Source organism: Terrapene carolina, unplaced genomic scaffold (assembly GCF_002925995.2).
Source record: "Terrapene carolina triunguis isolate 2854851 unplaced genomic scaffold, T_m_triunguis-2.0 Scaffold56, whole genome shotgun sequence".
Lineage (NCBI taxonomy): Eukaryota > Metazoa > Chordata > Testudines > Emydidae > Terrapene > Terrapene triunguis.
In genome coordinates this window covers 882,642-903,086 of record NW_020664407.1, presented here as the reverse complement: position 1 = coordinate 903,086, position 20,445 = coordinate 882,642, and the positions used below count along the sequence as shown (strand labels likewise).

At 41.1% G+C, this 20,445-nt stretch overlaps 1 protein-coding gene across 1 annotated transcript in view; it reads right to left on the bottom strand.

Moving 5' to 3' along the window:
• LOC113407917 (phenylalanine--tRNA ligase, mitochondrial-like) overlaps positions 1-20,445 on the bottom strand; it is a 301,040-nt gene that overhangs the window by 157,371 nt on the left and 123,224 nt on the right. The window contains exon 5 of the mRNA XM_029913232.1: positions 5,370-5,530. Coding sequence (XP_029769092.1) covers positions 5,370-5,530 — 161 coding nt within the window. The remainder of the gene's footprint in view (positions 1-5,369; positions 5,531-20,445) is intronic.

Genomic DNA, 20,445 nt, shown 5'->3' with positions numbered 1-20,445 from the left:
CACTTTAGGAATTTAATTTTAAAAGTCTACTTTGAGAGCTGACCTTAACAGAGAGAACTGGAGGGTTTGGACTCATTTGAAACAGAATTTCAACTTCAATTAAACTCTGATGGAACTAAAGGAATATCTTTGAAAATTGACTGAATAAAAAGAAAGAGTTAAAACTAACTTTAAAAGTCATTTGATGCTTTTCTGACAGAAGAAGAACAAAGGCAAGTTAAAAAAATGTTGTTATTCGTTATTCAGACGGCACATTCAGGAGATGAAGGTGTCACTCAAGCCAACTCTGAAGGCATGAAGCAGTGAAAGGAGGACAGCAACTAACTTTAAATCTACATAAGACTGAAACAACAGGTGTGTTTTCTTACTTTCATGGAAGTAGGAAGGAAAGAGTATAAAAAACCCCTCAGAAGTGAGCACCTCCTGTACACATACCCTCTGCTACCCTGCTTCAACAAGAACTCTACAACTCATCACATCCTGTTCATCTCTACAAGCAAGCTGATACAGACAGATAAGAAAAACAGAAAAGACTCAAGAAACCAACTCAAGGAATAGCTTCCCAACACTTCAACATGGATTGGTGAGAGGAAGTTAACTAAGACACTTGCCAAGACACTAGATTTAAAATTCTTGCAATGATTCTATTGGAATATGAAATTGCTATTATAACTTAAAAGACTAACAGTGTCTCTTGTTAATCACCAAGTGATTAGAGCAATGGTTCTCAACCTGGGGCACACGTACCCCTGGGGGTACGCAGAGGTCTTCCAAGGGGTACATCAACTCATCTAGATATTTGCCTAGTTTTACAACAGGCAACATAAAAAGCACTAGCAAAGTCAGTACAAACTAAAATTTCAGACAATGACTTGTTTATATTGCTCTATATACAATACACTGAAATGTAAATACAGTATTTATTTCCAATTGATTTATTTTATAAGTATATGGTAAAAATGAGAAAGTAAGCAATGTTTCAGTCATAGTATGCTGTAACACTTTTGTAATTTTATGTGTGATTTTGTAAGCAAGTAGTTTTTAAGAGACGTGAAACTTGGGGTACACAAGACAAATCAGACTCCTGAAAGGGGTACAGTAGTCTGGAAAGGTGGAGAGCCATTGGATTAGACCATATATTCCTGGAGAGGAGACAGGCTAAACGCTGGTAAATAGAGAAATAGTGGGATTTAATTGGATTTAAGATTCTTAATATTTGTAACTGGGCCTGTCTCGAAGACAGCTCCTTATATGGCTTCTTCTAAGTAACTGACTTAAAATATTTCCTTCAATTTCATAGGATTTAGTTAAAATTACTTATTTTGCCCATTTATAAACTTATTTATTATTATTAACTAGACAGGACTCACCAGCCCTTAAATTCTTTTACCCAGTCATAAAACAGCCTTTAAGTATCTAATCGGACACTAAAACTGGAGTCACAATAATTTTGGGAAACAATATACTTTGATCTTAATTTACCAAAGGAAAAGCACTCCTCAGAGGTGTTCACTCTGTGGGGCATAATCTCTGTTAAAAGCTCCACAGAGAAACATACAGAAGAGATTGTAATGGAAGTAACCAGCTTATCATTTGTGTTCAGTCACTCGTGTTGTTTGACGTCCTCTTTTCCTTTCTTTAATAATAAAATAACACTGGCTAATAATTGTGATGTTTTTGCTTGCTCTTAATCATGGTGTGGTGTCCCCTAAGGAACGTTAAAGAACCCCTTCGACTAAAGCAGTGGTGGGAGCCAAACCTCGGAGTTGGCAGCAAGAGAAACAATTAGTAACAGCTGGCCTATCATTTCTTGCTTCTCTAAGACAAATATTTTTAGTAATTTTTAAAATAAAATTTCTCGGTGTCCAGCACTGCTCTGAGTCCCTATTGTGGCCTCTCTCCATCATACCCTTGGAGATTTTTTCAAAAGTTTTGGCATTTCGTCTTTTCGAACGAAGTTCTGCTAGCACTGAATCCTCTCCCCATATAGCGATCAGATCCAGTACCTCCCGTACGGTCCATGCTGGTGCTCTTTTTCGGTTATCGGCCTGCATGGTTATCTGTGCTGATGAGCTCTCTGTGGTCACCTATGCTCTCCTGTGCTGGGCAAACAGGAAATGAAATTCAAATGTTCACGGGGCTTTTCCTGTCTACCTGGCCAGTGCATCCGAGTTCAGATCGCTGTCCAGAGCGGTCACAATGGTGCACTGTGGGATAGCTCCCGGAGGCCAATACCATTGAATTGCGGCCACACTAACCCTAATTCGAAATGACAATATCGATTTTGGCGCTACTCCGCTCGTCGGGGAGGAGTACAGAAATCGATTTTAAGAGCCCTTTATTTTGAAATAAATGGCTTAGTTGTGTGGACGGGTGCAGGGTGCATTCGATTTAACACTGCTAAATTCGAATTAAACTCATAGTGTAGACCAGCCCTAAGACTAAACAGACACACCTGGGCCCATAGGGAAGTTCAGTGCCTGGTGAGCCTCCTAAGGCTTGCAGTAGGAAAGGTGCGGGAAGCCCAACTAACCTTTTAAAACTAACAATACATGGAGGCTAGGGGTCTCCTGCTGAGCCTTCTCTAGGGCTTGTGGGAGCTGAGGGTTAGGGAGGCCCCTGAAAAAAGGCTTGAGTGGGGGTGGAGGGCTGCTAGTTTCCTTGTGGTCTCACAAGCCTCCAAAAGCTTATAGAGATTGAGCCCTCATGATGCACTCCAGCCAGTTGGGACACTTACCCTGGTAGAGACTTCTCCTAGGTGCCTCCTAGGGGTTGCAGGGTCTTTAAATGCGTGCATTAATAAGGCTTCCCAATTGCAGACATCAGGAAGGGAGGAATTCCCCTTTCTACGCCCTCTCCCCTCCACCGTCCCAAGTTAGGACTTTAAAAAAATAAGGGAATTCTGACATAAAATACTCTATCAAGGTGAAGTTAAGGTTTCTGTCCTTGGTTGGCTTGCTTATTATCTTTCAGATATATTAGAATCACACAAGAAATTAGAAGCCTAAGGAATTCAGTTAACAATGCAAACATTTTAAAGTATGGAAATTCACACAGTTAAGATAGCCAAATTGCGATGGTTTTGCCCCAGAAGAAATCACTGAATGTCTGAGGATTCACTTATAGAGGCAGAACTAAATATGCATTTTTTGTTATTCTAGGTTGGCTATCTGCTGACTTAGAGAACTATAACAATTTACAAGTATTAGAAGAGCACTAAGATGAGGAGAAAATTGTTTAAGGTGGTGCATGGTGGTAAAACTGGGAGCAATGGCATGAAACTGAGCAAAGAAAAAATGTCACAAGCTAGCAGGAAAATGTTTGTACTAAACTCTGTTGGACTGTGAAATAGTCTGCCAGTGGATGTGGAAGACGGCCTGGCACTGGAGTATTTTAAAATGGACAGAATTTTGCCTAATACAGTCAAATTCCTCTCAGATCCCTAATTTCTATGATTTCACATGGAGAACAACTTTTGACTGTGACTATAGGGACAATTTTCATTTGTCTCAAGAGGAGAGAAACCTTTTTTTTTTTTTTTTGGTGCTGGCATAGAGAAATTTGAAGGAATAGTCTGAGCATCACAGAAGTGTTATGTTTTATGTTTTGAAGAGCTTCATTTAATGATGGTACAAGAAGAGCTGCTGTTAAATCTGGTCAAGGAAAGTAAAACACTTGTAATGAAATTCAAAACTCTCAATAAACATTATTTTATCATTCTAACTTCTGTATAAGCACGATGTTGATCTGAATTAAACTGAATGCTATGTGACAAGCTACCAGAAGAAATCAGGCAAATCCAGAGTCTAACTATATCTTTAGGAAACATTGCAAGGCCTTCCTCTTTGAGAAGCTTTTCAGCCATATGTGACACACTCAATTCAAACACTCCTTTTATTCCTAAACTCCTAGTAACTGCCCTCTCCAAAGGAAAACCCTACCTCAAGCAGAGTTTTGACCCTGTGAAGGGAGGGGTACCAAAGATTCATGAAGTCCAACAGGGACTTCCTATTCCTAATGATTAGACATGGAAGGTGCTCAGATACAACAGTGATGGGTGACAGTGTAAAATTCTAAAATAGATTAGATTAGATAAGATAAATTTCATCACCTGGAGCCTCACATCCACAATAACATTTAGAGAGAAGAAAAAAAAGTTGTTTTTTTCACTAGGCTTTTCAGCTTTGACTGAGTTCTGTCCGTCATTTTCATGGTTTGCTTTGACTGGCTCCTCCTTCCTGGAAAGTTGGAGTTGTAAGTATGCGTACTGAATTTGAATGGATGTCTGGGTATTTCAAACCTCCAGCTGGAGTTTGATCTTTGTGAACACACTGGAATATTTAGGTTTGCTCTTGTGTAGGTTCTTTTTACAGTATTTCACAGGAGAATTGTGGCGGCCTTTCCCTAATCTTATATGCCAATGCATCTTCATTGCTAGGTGATTGTACAAATGTGAGAGCAGTTTCAACAGCTGATTCAGATTTATTGTAATTTTTCTTTTATTATATTTACTTTCAAACAACAAAAAAACCCACGTTGGTTCACAAATTAAGTGAGAGGAATAGTAAAGACACTAGTGTTTAAAGTCCACCTTCCCACCTTGACATAGTACTGCAACAATTATTATCTAATTTCTCCTACAGAGACACCCGGTAAAATTTCAGTAGCTAGTCTAACTTTTCGGTAACCTCTTCCACTGGAGCATGATGCCAGTTGACTTGACCCTCCCCTTGCTGATGGTAAAGTATATTCTGAATGCAGCAGTGCCTTTCAATCAATTCATGTTCAGCTGCTGTATTACTGCAATGAGTGTGGCAGTCTGCCAGCTACAGAAACGTTAGGATGGTTTTGATGGCAGAGTTACTACAAAAGTGCTGCTGAAACCCCAGCTTGCAACTCACCCATAGAAGAGGCTGGAGGAAAATGCTGCTGATACATTGGGGCAAAGGAAACTTGTGCTTGTTAAGTATCATTAAAAGCTATACCCACATACACATTGAAGATAGCAGGTCACATTTCCAAACTGTTTTGTGGAGGGTTGGCCAAGCAACTCCCAGTGACTTGAATGTACATAGCATGGCTGTAACACCAAGCAAGGATTTGGGAATTTATTACAGTATTTTTAGAGGCAGCTTCCATTCAAAGCAACACAGAATTACAACCCTCCTTCAGGAAATCACTTAAGCACGTTCTTGAATCCATCCCTATCCTGGAAAAACACGTAAGCATGTGCTTCAGTGCTGTCCTGAACAGAGATGATTTTCTGAATATCCAGAGCTCAATAAAAATGTTCCATCATTGATATAACATCCCTTCTTCTTTGATAATGACCAATCCCTCCTACAGACAGAAAATTATATATATCTTACCTTAAAATGCACTTTTTGGTCAATGTGAGGCACACTAAACTGTTTCAGGAAGCGTTCGTCTTCACTCCAGAACAGGCGGATGTCAGGGATATCATAGAGGATCATGGCCAGCCTCTCTAATCCCAGGCCAAATGCCCAGCCAATTTTCTCCTCAGCACCAGCTGCAATAAACAAAGATAAAAATCCAAGGGCTTAAGAGTGGCACATGAAAAATTGCTAATACAATGCCCATCTCTTTCCCAAGGAAGATGCTAAAGAAGTATGAAAGGAAAAAAGTCTGCAAGTAATTGTCCAATGATGGCGCTAAAGCCTGATCCTCATCCCATCAAAGTCAGTGGCAAATGTGATCAAGGAAGCATGACCGAGTTCAAAAGTAAGCAAGGCTTGTGACCAGGAAGTCTTGCTCACATGGCTCTCTGGCTGCAGTTAGACTTTGAAAACACAGTTAGCAGAAGTGTATATTGCCTTCCTTTACATTACTCCTCCATTGTGCTTATAGGTTAAACACTTAATATTTTATTCAATTATGCTGTATAATATATACAAAAATTGGTTTACGATCCAAAGCATTTTAGTTGGGCTGATAGGTAAGGCCAGTGCAGAGTTAACACTGTCACCAGCATTTGGGAGGATCAAAACAGTCACTTTCAAGGTGAGAGTAAGATCAGTTCAGACCAACTGTTTACAGAACAAAGGGATTTAGGACACCGCCAGTGTTAATAACAACACCTCTACCCAGACAGCTCTTAGATCAGCAGAGGCTTTTGCACCTGGAGAAAGCTGTTACTCCCAGATAAGCAAGGTTCTGTTATTGTAGCAGTTAAATAATAATTAATAATTCTTTGTGCTTATATAGCACTATGTATGTGAGGATCAGGGCCGGCTCCAGGCACCAGGCAACCAAGCACATGCTTGGGGCGGCACCTGGTAAGGGCGGGCAATCCTGGGGGGGGCGGCGGGGGGGCCGTCCGGGGGGGGGGGGGGTTCCGGCGGTGCGGCGCTGGGCGGGGGGCCTCGGGGGGCAGCGCTTTTTTTTGCTGCTTGGGGCAGCAAAAAAGTTAGAGCCGGCCCTGGTGAGGATATCTCAGATCTTTGCAGATGTTCATGACACAAGACCCCTGTCAAGAAGGTGAATATTCTTATCCTCATTATTTACAGTAGTGTAAATTGAGGCACAAAGATATTAGAGTAAGTTTTTAAAAAAACGGAGCCTAAAGTTAGACTCCAAAATCCACATATAGACATCTGCCTGATTTTCAACAGTGCTAAGTTCCCAACAGCTCCCACTGAAGCTCAGCCCTTTTAAACAATCAAGCAATTGCCTAAATGTGTATTTAAGCTTCCGTTTTTGAAAACCTTGGCCTAAGAAATGTGCCCCAGTTCACACAGGAAGCTGGTTATAGAATTCTGTTTCCTGATTTCTATCCCTGTTGCCATCCATGGAAGAAAACTCCAGCAGGGAGCCCATGAGAGCCTTCCTGTAATTAGGGCAATTGCTACCGCCTAGAGGTGCACTGTCCCCATTAGAGCAGAAGAGGAACATCACATAGTCCTGGATTCTTGAAGGCAGACATAACAAGAATTAGAAAAGAAGTGTAATTATTGTTTTGATTTATTTAATTAACCTGAACCTCCTTATGTTACTTAGAATACAGAGTCCCTCAGCAGGATTCCTGTGCGCTTTATCTGTGTTATCAACTGGCTCACACTGCACTTTCCAGACATTGCAGTGGGAGGTTAATCCATTTTATAAAGAATAATCCATAGCAGGGATCGTCAATAGGTGGACCGTGGGCCAAATCTGGAGCGCCAGACACTTTTGAACGGACCGCAACATCTTTTTATTTACTTATTACCATTATTATTGTTTTTGTATTATTTTCTCTGGAGTCTGGACCTTGACAATACCTTGACCAAGAAATTTGGACCTGGCAAAAAATAATTGATTACCCCTGATCCATAGAGTTAGAACTATAAATACCCTGCTCTATCCTTCTTAGGATGTTCTCGGGTACAGAGTGAAGTACACATTCAGGTTCTTTGAAAGCAGACAAGATAAGAAGCAGTCTTTGCATATATGTCACACTAAAAAGGTTGGATTTTGCAAGTTTGGTTACACCAATTTTTATATCATATAAACAGCAGACGTAAATGTCACCAAGTGACTTTTTTTTTTTTAAACTCATACTGAAAAAATAAAGGAAACTGAAAGCTAAGGCTGCTGCTAAGTTATTTGGAACCCACTACAGATGACTGTGTTAATTACCAAGACATAAGCTTATGCCCAAATAAATTTGGTAGTCTCTAAGGTGCCACAAGTATTCCTCATTCTTTTTGCTGATACAGACTAACACGGCTACCACTCTGAAACAAACACAATAGCGACTCCATAAAGGGCTGGTCCACACTAACCCCCCACTTCGAACTAAGATACGCAACTTCAGCTACGTGAATAACGTAGCTGAAGTCGAAGTATCTTAGTTCAAACTTACCGTGGGTCCACACGTGGCAGGCAGGCTCCCCCGTCGACTCCGCGTACTCCTCTCGCGGAGCAGGAGTACCGGTGTTGACGGCGAGCACTTCCGGGATCGATCCGGGATCGATTTATCGCATCTAGACAAGACGCAATAAATCGATCCCAGAAGATCGATTGCTTACCGCCGGACCCGGAGGTAAGTATAGACGTACCCAAAGTTGCACTGGGGTTTGTGCTTCGCATAAGGTTTTAAGCTTCTCTGCTTTGAACAGGATAGTGTGCCCTCCCCAAATTTAAAGCACTTATTCTTTTAGTGTAGAATTAATTTTTGGAGAATTTTCATGTAAGACTGTTGATTAGTTTAAAAGGTATAAGTATTTAAAAACTGAGAAATTTGTATAATCTACTCTCTCAGCAGATGGATGCTCCAGAATCCAACCATTCATGTACAAATAATTATGTTTGAAGTCCTTACGGATGTGATGAAAAGATGAACCAAAGGAAAATCAGTGTTAAAGTATGGTCTTCCTGAACTGTATCCCTTTGCTCTCTTGTCATTTGCCTCCTTAGATGATAAACTTTTTTGGTCAGGGACCACAGATAGAATCCCAGCCATACTGAAGTCAACAACAAAACTTCCACTGACTTCAAAAAGGCCAGGATTTTACACCATTGTACAGTGCCTAGCACAATGGGGCCCTGATTTACCCTCAGAGCACTAATTAATACATAATAAAAACAGAAATAGACTGTCTGAGGCAATAGCTCTGAGAGGTATGAACTGCCATTGCTTGTCTTAATAGAGGAGTTAACTCTGAAACCTAAAGATGCCAATTTAAATGCCAACAATGTTAACTGTTTCACTACTGCTCATTTGAGCAGAGAGAACTAAAAAAGGTGACAAATTAATCTGATTAATCTGATGGAACTGATGACTGTGTATGTTTTTTGATGTGTAAATTTTAGCAGCAGGTCTTGATCTAGACTGTTTTTAAATGTTACTAATGTGCATATTTTGATTTATGAACAATTAAATAACAACCATTTCTGTTTATTCAGCAAAGTTTAACAATATTATTTGACAAATTAATTAGTCATACACTGTATTTTTACAGTGAATATTGTGATTTCATGTCAGTTATTTATTTTTTACATGGAATGGGCCCATTGCATACTTCTGCAGTATGCGCATATGGTAGCCAACTGAGAAAGCATTCTTCATCCAAGCAACTACTTTGCAAGCTCAGCACTTCAATGGCTCACCTATCCACAGGGACCTGCTCCAAGAACTTGTCTTTTGGATCTCTTGAACACTAGGAAGCCCACAGGTGGGAAACTGCTTTCCTGAAGACGTTATGAATTTTACGAGGCATACATAACAATGTTCTCCTCAGCTGGCTACCCTACAGAACTTGTCAAATCCCTATGCACCCTCAGAACACACCCCTCCTGCTGTGTCCCTTCCCTGCTATCTTGTTTTCTACTTGTAAATGATAAGGCCCCTAGTCAGCAAAACATTTAAGCATGTGCTTAACATTAAGCATATGAATAGTCCCAGTACAGTCACAAGGACTAGAGCATATTCTTAAATGCTTGCTGAACGGGATTGCTAATGTGCTTAAAGTACATGCTTAAGTGCTTGAATCAGGGTCAAAGCATATACGTTTTTAAAAACAAATATTTCATGCAAGTACAACAGTTATCACTACAGAACTGATACATATAAAATGTACCTGAATAAAAACTAAGCACCTAGACTGACAAGAAATTAACTGCTTGGGGCAAATGGGCAAGAGAAAGTGACGAGGGAGCTGGAAGTGACTGGGATGGAGACAAGCTGAGGGCTCACGAGTGAATCTGGTCAGGCAGCAGGTTTAAGGGAACTGGGGAGCTGGTGAAGCAATCATAGCTTCTGTGTTTAAAATGTCACAGGCCAATGGAGATAGCTTGAACATCTGTTAAAGCTTTCTCCAGCTGGCTCTCAAAGCTTTTCAGGCTGCCAGGCTCTTGATGCTTCATGTGAAAAGATTTGACCACTCAGCAGAGACGCATCACTGAAAGTTTCCTTGCCCCATACACAGTTTTAAAGAAGCCCTTTTTTCCGGCCCCGTGGTCAGTCTCCCATCCTGGGTCCTCAGTCCTCATAGATAAATACATTATATAAATTAAAAGAAAAATCCCCCCCACAACCACTCAAACGCCACCAAGACATTCTCCATTACAAATCTTTGTTAACTTAGAATGAAGATTGCTCAAATGTATTTCAAACACAAACATGTGGACACTGAAACACCAAAGAAATCATAAGTTAAGGAAAAATACATGACCACTACAACACCATTCTCCAGACTTTAGCCCACTACCATCACAGTGCTCAGCCACTCTAACACTTTCTACTCACTCAATTTCTGTACCAAACAACTACAAATAATTTAATCTTCTTTGGGCTGGACTAGAAGGTGCTATACTCTAGTATACCCGCACAAGGAAATAAGGAAACAAATCAACAGAGCCAGATGTGTACCCAGAAGCCTCCTGCTACAAGACAAGCCCAAGAAAGAAACCAACAGAACTCCACTGGCCATCACCTACAGTCCTCAGCTTAAACCTTTCCAACGCATCATCAGTGATCTACAACCCATCCTGGACAATGATCCCTCTCTTTCACAGACCTTGGGAGGCAGGCCAGTCCTCGCCCACAGACAACCTGCCAACCTTAAGCATATTCTCACCAGCAACCACACACCGCACCATAACAACTCTAACTCAGGAACCAATCCATGCAACAATCCTTGATGCCAACTCTGCCCACATATCTACACCAACAACACCATCACAGGACCTAACCAGATCAGCTACAACATCACCGGCTCATTCACCTGCACGTCCACCAATGTTATATATGCCATCATGTGCCAGCAATGCCCCTCTGCTATGTACATTGGCCAAACTGGACAGTTACTACGTAAAAGGATAAATGGACACAAGTCAGATATCAGGAATGGCAATATACAAAAACCTGTAGGAGAACACTTCAACCTCCCTGGCCACACAATAGCAGATGTAAAGGTAGCCATCGTACAGCAAAAAAACTTCAGGACCAGACTCCGAAGAGAAACTGCTGAGTTTCAGTTCATTTGCAAATTTGACACCATCAGATCAGGATTAAACAAAGACTGAATGGCTAGCCAACTACAGAAGCAGTTTCTCCTCCCTTGGTGTTCACACTTCAACTGCTAGCAGAGGACCTCACCCTCCCTGATTGAACTAACCTCGTTATCTCCAGACTGATTCTTGCCAGCATATTTATACCTGCCCCTGGAAATTTCCATTACATGCATCCGACGAAGTGGGCATTCACCCATGAAAGCTTATGCTCCAATATATCTGTTAAAGGTGCCACAGGACTCTCTATTGCTTTTTACAGATCCAGACTAACACGGCTACCCCTCTGATAATTCTCTCATATGCATCTCAATCATGTTTATTTTTATACCTACACTGCCTTTTATTTTACTGTTTCCTTATTACTTCTGTAAAACTGCCAGTAAGGAATTATTTTATTCAAGACAACTAAACTGAGTCTTGGAACTATGAGAAGGGGCAGTTACTGAGAGGTGAGAGAAACTCAACCAGTGGTTCTCATCTTGCGTCCCAATCAGCACAGAGCTTCGGCCCCTCAGGGCCATACAGGTAGTATTGGGTGCGACCCACAATGGTGAAAAGGGTGAGAACCACTGAACTAAACTCTGATCTTAAGGCTGAAGCAGTATCAGGAGTGGAAAGCAGCTAGGGTACAGTGTGTGCTGTAAATCAATGAATCCAAATCTGGCAGACTAAGGACTGGAGTGAGTTGATAAAGACCTGATTCCTCCCCCACTCCTCCCGTTTAAAGATTGGTATTGACTGTTAGCTTGATCACCTTTACTGACTGAAACTGCAGGTAGAGATGTGGACTTTCTCGTAGCCAGGACCCAACTATTATGACTTAAATTCCACTCAGGAACTAATCTACAGCCAGAGAATACTACAGAACACAAGTGTAATGAGCTCTCTGCATGAAACATTGCTTAAAATGTAGCCCCATGTTACAGTACTCTAATCTTGAGGTGAGAAATGCAAGGTAGGAATTAGAAAGAAAAGGATGCATTCTTCTTGCCAAGCATAGATGAGGAAAAACAGTCTTGGCTACAGCTGTTACCTAGTAGGGGGTGAAGATTTAATAAAACCTCCAAATTGTGAACATGAGTGATAAATCACAAACACACTTCCTCAATCAACAGGGCTGATACACTTCTGTGCCATTTCTCCTGGTTGCCTCCCTGAATGTATAAGCATTATCCCAGTCTTATGTGCATTGACCCTCTGCCAGTCATCCTCATTCAAGCTCCAATTTCAGCTAAAGGCTCAGGGCCTGATTCTCCATTGTGTTTCTTTTGAGTAATGGGTGTAAAATGCTATCAAATGCAAAGTGGATGTAAAATGCTGTCAAATCAGAATGATAGAATCTTGCACTCTATTTACACTGGTGTAAAGGACTACACAGGTGTCAGGCAGTGAAGAACTGCACCAACTGGGGTAGATCAGATGGAGACACAGCACTGAGGAGAATAAAAACTGTTAATTGGAATTTGAGAAGAATTCTCTTTAATTTAAAGAAAGAGCTCTCCTCTCCAGGCTGAAATTGTGCATGCATGCTGATATGTATTTCTACAGTTGAGTTAGAAATGCCTCAAACAAGGACCTGGGTCCATATTTTACATGTGCTAAGGAATTGTTAATAAGCACTGGTTTTATAATGGTTTCTGAAAACAAGAGTTAAACAATGTTTGGCTAGTCAGTATGGACTAAGATCCATATTCTAAATGAAGGCCACAGTGATCAGATAAAGTATGTTTAACCCATGTTAGAAAGAAATCATTTTTAATCTAGTGTTTTAAAAAAATGGTTTTCTGGTATGGGTAAAACTCCATTATGGTTTGGGGACAAAGGGTCCTATAATGGAACTGCCAACACAGCAAAAGTCACCAGTCTAATATAGATGCATCTAGGAACAGGGTTAGAAAAGCATTCCATAATGAGGTCAGATGAATGGAATGTTAATCAACTGATGCTGAAAACTTATCAAAGTTCTGCTGAACTGATCTCTTCATCTAAAACGAAAATCAGAACGATTCATATTATCTTCTAACTCCTTTAAATTGATGCGTCAGGCTCCTGAGTGCAATCCAGTTTAAATTACCTCCTTAAACAAGGATGTGTCTTTCAGACTCTGCATGCTACATAAGCCACTCTTCAGGAATGCCAGAAAAGAAGTAAACATTCAATTATGCCTACCATATGAGGCGGAAAAAAAACTGTTTTTTTTTAAACTCACATTTGGAATAATTTTCTAACAGTAATAACTGCTTTGAGAACATAGCTTTGTCTCCTGGGTCAGACTGATCTGTTCTGTTTGCTTCACATGAAAACTAAATAAAAGAACTTTAAAGAGTTTGACTGAGTTTTTAATATTTATGTTTATTTTTCTTCCATAATCAAAATAGCCTTGTACACACTAAAAGGAGAGCCTATTTAAGAATAACTCCCAAGGGAAACAATCACTCCTATTAACTCTCTTCTAATAAGTAATTAACACATATCATCCTTACTTGCCAATATTTCACCAGGCTAAATAGCCAAGTTGGAAAGGGGTCCTGCTTCTATAGAAGTTCTTGGGCAGGAAGAAATAGATAACTAGAACAGAAAAGAAGAGGAGAGGTAATGGCAAAAGGGGGGGAGGAAGATGGCAGGAATGGGAAGAGAAGAAAATTCCCTTCTCCCTCCCACCCAATCATTTCTCCTTTTCATTCCCCTTCACTTCTTTACCTTTTCCATGTCTTGATTTCTCCCTTCCCAAAGCTCTCACCTTTTCCAGCTTCCACATTCCTAAACTGACTCCACTTCCTCCCTTTCCCCCCCAAACTACCTTCTCTAAAATCCTAGGATGAAACCCTGCCTCATTGAAGTTAGTGGCAAAACTCTCACTGACTTCAATAAGGACCAGGATTCTACCTAAATCTCAGAAAACTTTTCTAAGTTATATAAATGAACAGCGCCATAAACTAAACTTTCTCAAGCTCCATCATCTGGATAAAGTTTCCACTCAGTTCTCACGTGCAATTCAAGATATTGGTTTTGAACCCAAAGCCCTTTATGGTCTATGTCCCAGCTACCTTAGAAATTGCCTTTCTCCTTGTATTTTACGCTAAAGTTATGAACAGCTGGGATGCTCAAATTTTAAGTCTTTAGAATTGTATGTCTGGGGTTGGACATCCCCAGTGGATTACATGGGGGAAGCAAATTCCACTCATCTGATAAAACCCAAATTTGCTGACCTTCCAAGCATATTGCCTATCTACTTCCCAAGATTTTGCCTAATGGGTCGGACGTTGCTTTATTTCAGCATGTGTATGTTGAGTTCCTTTTTGCATTGCTAACATTTTGTCAACGTAGGTAGCTCTGGGGATTTTGTATGTTTTAAAGTGCCCCTAGAGAGAGTGATAATATAAACTGAAGAAAAAAATATTATAAATATAAAAGAGATTGCCATTTGGCTGGAGAGAATGAGAGGTACTGCAGTGTTCAGAAATTCCATTATAAACCTCATTTATCAGGGGTATAAACTACAGCTGGACAAATTCACTCCAAACAAGTTTATTGCCCAGATGCAAGTTTCTTGGCAAAATTTCACCATCATTAATTTGGGCTGTTTTGTGTTTTACTAGGGTGGTCTTTTCTAGATTTTCTCAAAGAGAAACAAGTACCGCACAACAGCTAAATCCAAAAGAACATCACATTTTGATTCAATTACTTGCTTGTATTTTATCCTTATATTAGGTGTGGACTGTCAAAGTAGCTAACAGATTGAAATGCAACACTTTATACACACCACATCACCAAATACTATTTAGCATGTGATTGAGATTTTCTTTCAAAATGAAAACATAAAAAAGTCTGTAAAACAGGTTATATATAATGAGTGCAAATTTTGATCAATATATTTGGAGGCAACATGGTATATGGGTTAGAGCAGGGGACTGGATGTTGCAAGCTACTGATGATTGTCAGATGTTTGGGGCAGGGATCGTCTTGTGGCTCTATATTTGTACAACGTCTAGCATAGTGGAATTGTGGTCCAGGATTGGAACTCCGAGGCACCACTGTAATAAAATAAACAATAATAATAAATTCTAGGTTCCATAGACAACTCTGCTACACACTCATTGTTGGTCTTTGGAAAGTCATAATCTCCCTGTGCATCACTTTCCCCCTTTGTAAAATAATGCCCACATTTATAAAGGACTTTGTGATCCTTGGACAAAAGGCCTGACATATATGCAAAATATTATTAACATCTTCCTGCTACTACTTGTATACCGCTCTGAAGGCAGCATTATAAAAGAAATTCCCAGTCTGAAACGATATTGCCCAGGCTCATAACTAGAGCTGGTGGGAAATTTGCCACTGAAGAAGTTTTGTCGGAAAATACTGGTTTGTCAAATGCAAACTGTGCCACAGAGCCGAGAACCTGAAAACCCTAGTTCTAACTGTACCAGAGACCCTGGCAATCGTGGAAGATCAGGGTGTAGCTAGGGTTCTCAGGAACTAGATTCCTGAGGCCAGGCTCTCAGGGCTTCCAGGCTCCCTCGTGTGGAGCTGGGAACCTGGAGGCCTTGGACAGGCTTCCATGGCCTGCAACTCCTGGACTTTTTGCAGACCTACCTTGGATTCACAAATCCTGGAGCCCCAGCAGCCACTGACTGAAACTGACATTCTTTTAGCACCAGTGAAACTGACAAGAATTTCAATTTCAGTCAGCAGTTGCCAGTCCTGCGGAGCACATTTTGTTTCAGAAACACCCTGGGTCAGTGTTGCCGAAACAAAATTTTTTCAGAATTTTGAGTTTGAGATAAATTTTGAAAAATTTGGTTTCAGTCCAATTTGGAACAAAACCAAATTTTGAAATGTCAAAATTTCTGATAAATTGGAAATCCCAAGTTCTGACCAGCACTACTCATAACTATTTGAAGTGATTGTGACATGATAGCAGGTGTATACTTATACACCAATAAAATTAATTTCTCTCTTGTAGAACAAAGTGTACAACCACATCTAAAGAACCAGTTATTCATTGTGCTCTGAAAAATCTCTGCTCACAGCATCTAACCCTGATTTTCTCTTTTTCTCACCAGAGACATACTCCTTCAGTTCTTGCACTAAACAATTGTAACGGCTCTCCTCAGGGACCAGAGAAAGTATTATCGGCTTTTGAAGCTGTGCCCACATATTGATCTTCTGTCTAAAAAATTTCAACAGTTGTACACTCTTGGCCATAAACATTTCTGTCAATAGGTCCCTTGTGCTATCCACGGATCGAATTATTTTTAAAATATATTCCCATGAAATATGCATTATATGGGATTAGACTCTACAAGCTTTGAAAGAGAGTTCTACTGAGTACATCACATTCTACCGGGCTCTTTCAAATATTGTTAGTGCATACTTTACTTCAGGGTATCCAGTGGAAAGTGCTCACAGTTGGATTTCCATTGTTGACAAATTGCTTAAATTTCAACAATTATTTGTATCTACAAAACACACACAGAAACAGTATTGGAAGACTGTGTACTTTGTACACAGCCCTGAGTAAGGGGTAGTGTTGTTATAATAACTGGGCCTATACAATTTATGAAATATTCCAATCACATATAACAATAAATGTTGCTGATAAAAGGTGCAAAAGGAAGACAGAAAGACTGAATTAGATCAAACAAAAAGACCTACTGATATAACTTAAGGACTGTGTTAAATTCATGCCTGGTAAACAAGTAAAGTATGGGACTGGACATCAATAAACCAAAATTGGTGTCAGAAATTAGGCCTAATTGGTGGAAAAAATAATAAGCGGATAGACTATTCTGTCCATCACTCCCCCTTTTGAGGTCCTTAAAAATAAAAGAGATTTTTGGGAGAAAACTGGAGGCTGCAGAAGAAGCAGCTGTCTGACAACAAATCCTAGCCACTGTCTCCTGGGACCTCAGGATCTAACATGGCACCATCGGGCCTTCGTCCTGATCCCAAGAGGTGTCCTAACCAGACCATGCCAGAGGTAGGGACCCATAAGACATCTTCACCTCCACCAACTCTGGCTGAATCTCAAACATCACCTGGGATGTGAGATTTTCAGTCTGGCAGGGTAGGAGGATGTAAAATATTATTTTTGCTGCTGGGACAGCTTGGCAAACGGGGTATTGTAGGAGTTCTCTAATTTATCACTGTACCTTGTCAGGCACCGCTAGAGCAAAAGACAGGTGCTCTTTTTTAGTCTTCATTTATAAATAAATGAATACATGGTAACATACACAGCTCTCCTTCATAGACCGTTAGTGCAGAATTTCTCATTCTTTCCAAAACACAATACATTAACACAAAATCATTAACAAAATAAAACAATATAACAAAAGAGAACTCCCATAATCTGCATTTCAAAGAATCTGTACAATTTATATGTGCACCATATCATATTAAACCAACCTTTGGCTCAAATCTGTATTTAGTGTAGTATAGTGTGGTGTAAATTAATACAGAGAAACTATCAATATGCACATTAAAAGTGTAAAGGGGGAAAATACTAATTGAACGTGCTGAGAGCGTAGCAATGAACATAGATTTGGCTCAGTTTGTTACGGCCCTGTTCGTACTGATTGGCCTAACTCTTCTTTTACAAGCACAGTTCAGCAGCGCTGTGATTGACCTTGCTTAAAGGGGAGGATTTTTTAAGGTGCTCAAAGTTGACCTAACCCTATTTCCACTGAAGTCAAAGGTGACAATACTCCCGTTGACTTCAATAGCAATAGAGTTAGGTCGTCACTGAATCCTTTTTAAAATCCCACCATAACAGTTCCCCAAAACATCTCTATGCTGAGTGCAGAAAGTGCCTAAACTGCCTATGGAGGGTGAATTTCACACTTCATGTAGATAAACAGGGAAAAGGAGCTGGATAGGCTTCATCTTCTAGGGGTAGGGGTGCAAGAGTGAGGGTGATTGCTGGAAAGTGTTAGGAGGAGGCGAAGGAGGCAGAGAAGAAAAAGATTAGGGGTGAGAAATTGGAGTTCCCATTATGAGGAAGAGGGGGCATTGTGTGTCCATTTCAGGTTGACCTTTCATCCTAAAACAAGCACTTCACACCCCCGCCATCAAGGGGAATTCCACTAAGAGTAAAGAAATCAGCAGTGAGAGTCAAACACCCCCCCCCAACATATTTAGTTTTTAAAATTCCTGTGATTTTTAAGCCAAATGCGTGCTTTTTGGTGGCATCCGTCAGGATTTTGGATTTCTCAGGTTTGGCAATACTGTGAAAATATTGCTTAACTCCTTTCCCAGTCCCTTTCTGCCTTCTCTCCTCATGCTCCACAAAGTGGTCTGTAGCGCTTTTTGCCTTTTTTTGGTACAGCCCCTCCGCTATGGAGTGGATGTCACATCCACCTCCTTGTCCTTGCTTAACAGAAGTATACATAGAGAGATAAGGTGGGTGAAGTAATATCTTTTACGGGACTAACTTCTGCTGGAGAGAGAGACAAGCTTCAGAGCTCTTCCTCAGGTTAGCTCTGTGTGGCTCAAAAGCCTCTCTAGTATCCTGGGACCGACATGTCTACAACTACCCAGCATACAACAACAGAAGTATATTTAGTCACGGACTGTTCTGCAAATTAATACAGCAGCACCACCACCAGCAGATAGAACCATGTGGCATGACATATTTGGGGTGGGAGGCCTGAATCTACCTGACTCCTCCATGGCTCAGTTGTAACTTCGAAATGGCTTGATTTGTTTTCCTTTCCTTCTCTTTTTTGTATTCACCTTTGGGATATTTTTTTAATGCCCAGTGTCAGCCAGGAGCACATGGCTGATGGCTAAATTATAACTTCCTAACAAGAATGGAAATTTTGTAACATCTTGAAGTATAGTCATGCCAAGAGAACCACAAAATGAAAAACTAGCATCTTTTCTTGTGAGCCTCTATTATATTTCTTCCTCAAATGCAACACCGGAAAGTACTGTGAAATGTATAAGAAAACTTGCAAAACCATGATGAGAGGTTTTGTTTGGGGCCCTTCATATGTTTCATGGAAATAACACCTTGGCTGCAAATTCTGCAAACTGTATGTTCACTCAGTGTAACAGACGGGGAACATAAATTATGATGGAAGCAGATATAGAAACAGTGAAATATGCAATTAAGAATTGCAGAGGGTAATCTACAAATAAAATTGCACCTTGCACCATTCCTACAGTAAAGAAATCTTAAAGAATTTGCTTTCTCCTCCAGAACCACTGACAGGATTTTTCACCATAATCCTGACATCTTCAAAAACCATTTCACATTTATTCTTTTCAACCTATGTTTTAATTTCACCCTTTATCCCAACCATCTGGGGCTGCTAACAGGGAGTTTCGCAAGGGAGTTTGGAAGGGGAGCGGGAAGGGAGCGGGGGTCCCTTGCTGATTCTGTCTGTTTCCCTTTATTCCCCTTAAAACCTATAAACCTAACTACATTCAAAACTTCTTGCTTAAACAACCCTTTCAGCAGACAGGGGGCTGCAGACAGGGGAGTTTGAGAGGGAGTTTGACAGAGGGAGGCTTACGATGGTTAGGAAGACTCGCAACACCTGTGCCAGCACTGCTTCTGTCTCCTCCACCTGCGCCTGTAGCCTGAGCATGGATGCTTCTACCCAGATCCTGGTGTGGTTTTGCAGAGACTGTAACTTGCAATTTCCACTTACTGATATCCAGGCTGGGGGGACCATCCAATGTGAAAGGTGCCTGCTGGTGGAATCTCATAGGCAGCAGGTGGGAGAGCTACAGGAGGAGGTGGCTAGGTTGAGGAGCATCCGAATCCACGAGCAATTCCTGGACAGTGTCCATGTGGACACAGCTGAGGTAGCTGTCCCAGTACACAGGACTGCTGATACACCACTGGTGGAGGAGGAGATGGCTCAGGGTGGACACTGGCAGCTGGTTACTTCTGGCAGCAGGCAGTGCTCCACCCCTGCTCCGAACCCTCCCGCCGTGGTAATAGGTAACCGTTATGCTCTTCTTGATACAGGAGAGAAGGAATCACCTCCTACAGTAAAGGAGGAGAAGCCTCGTACCCCTAAGGCTGGGAGGTCTGCTGCCACCACTGCGAATCGGAAACGTAGTGTAGTGGTGGTCAGAGACTCTCTGCTGAGGGGGACGGAGGCGCCCATCTGTCGCCCTGACATTTCATCTCGGGTGGTATGCTGCCTGCCGGGGGCCTGTATCCGAAATGTTACGGAGGCATTGTCGAGGATTATCCAGCCCTCTGACTACTACCCCATGCTACTCATCCATGTGGGCACAAATGATACTGCGAGGTGTGACACTGAGTGGCTCAAGAGTGACTACAGGGCTTTGGGAGTACAGGTGAAGGAGTTTGGAGCGCAGGTGGTATTCTCTTCGATTCTTCCTGTCAAAGGTAGGGGCCCGGGCAGAGACAGATGCATCATGGAGGTGAATGCCTGGCTGCGAAGATGGTGT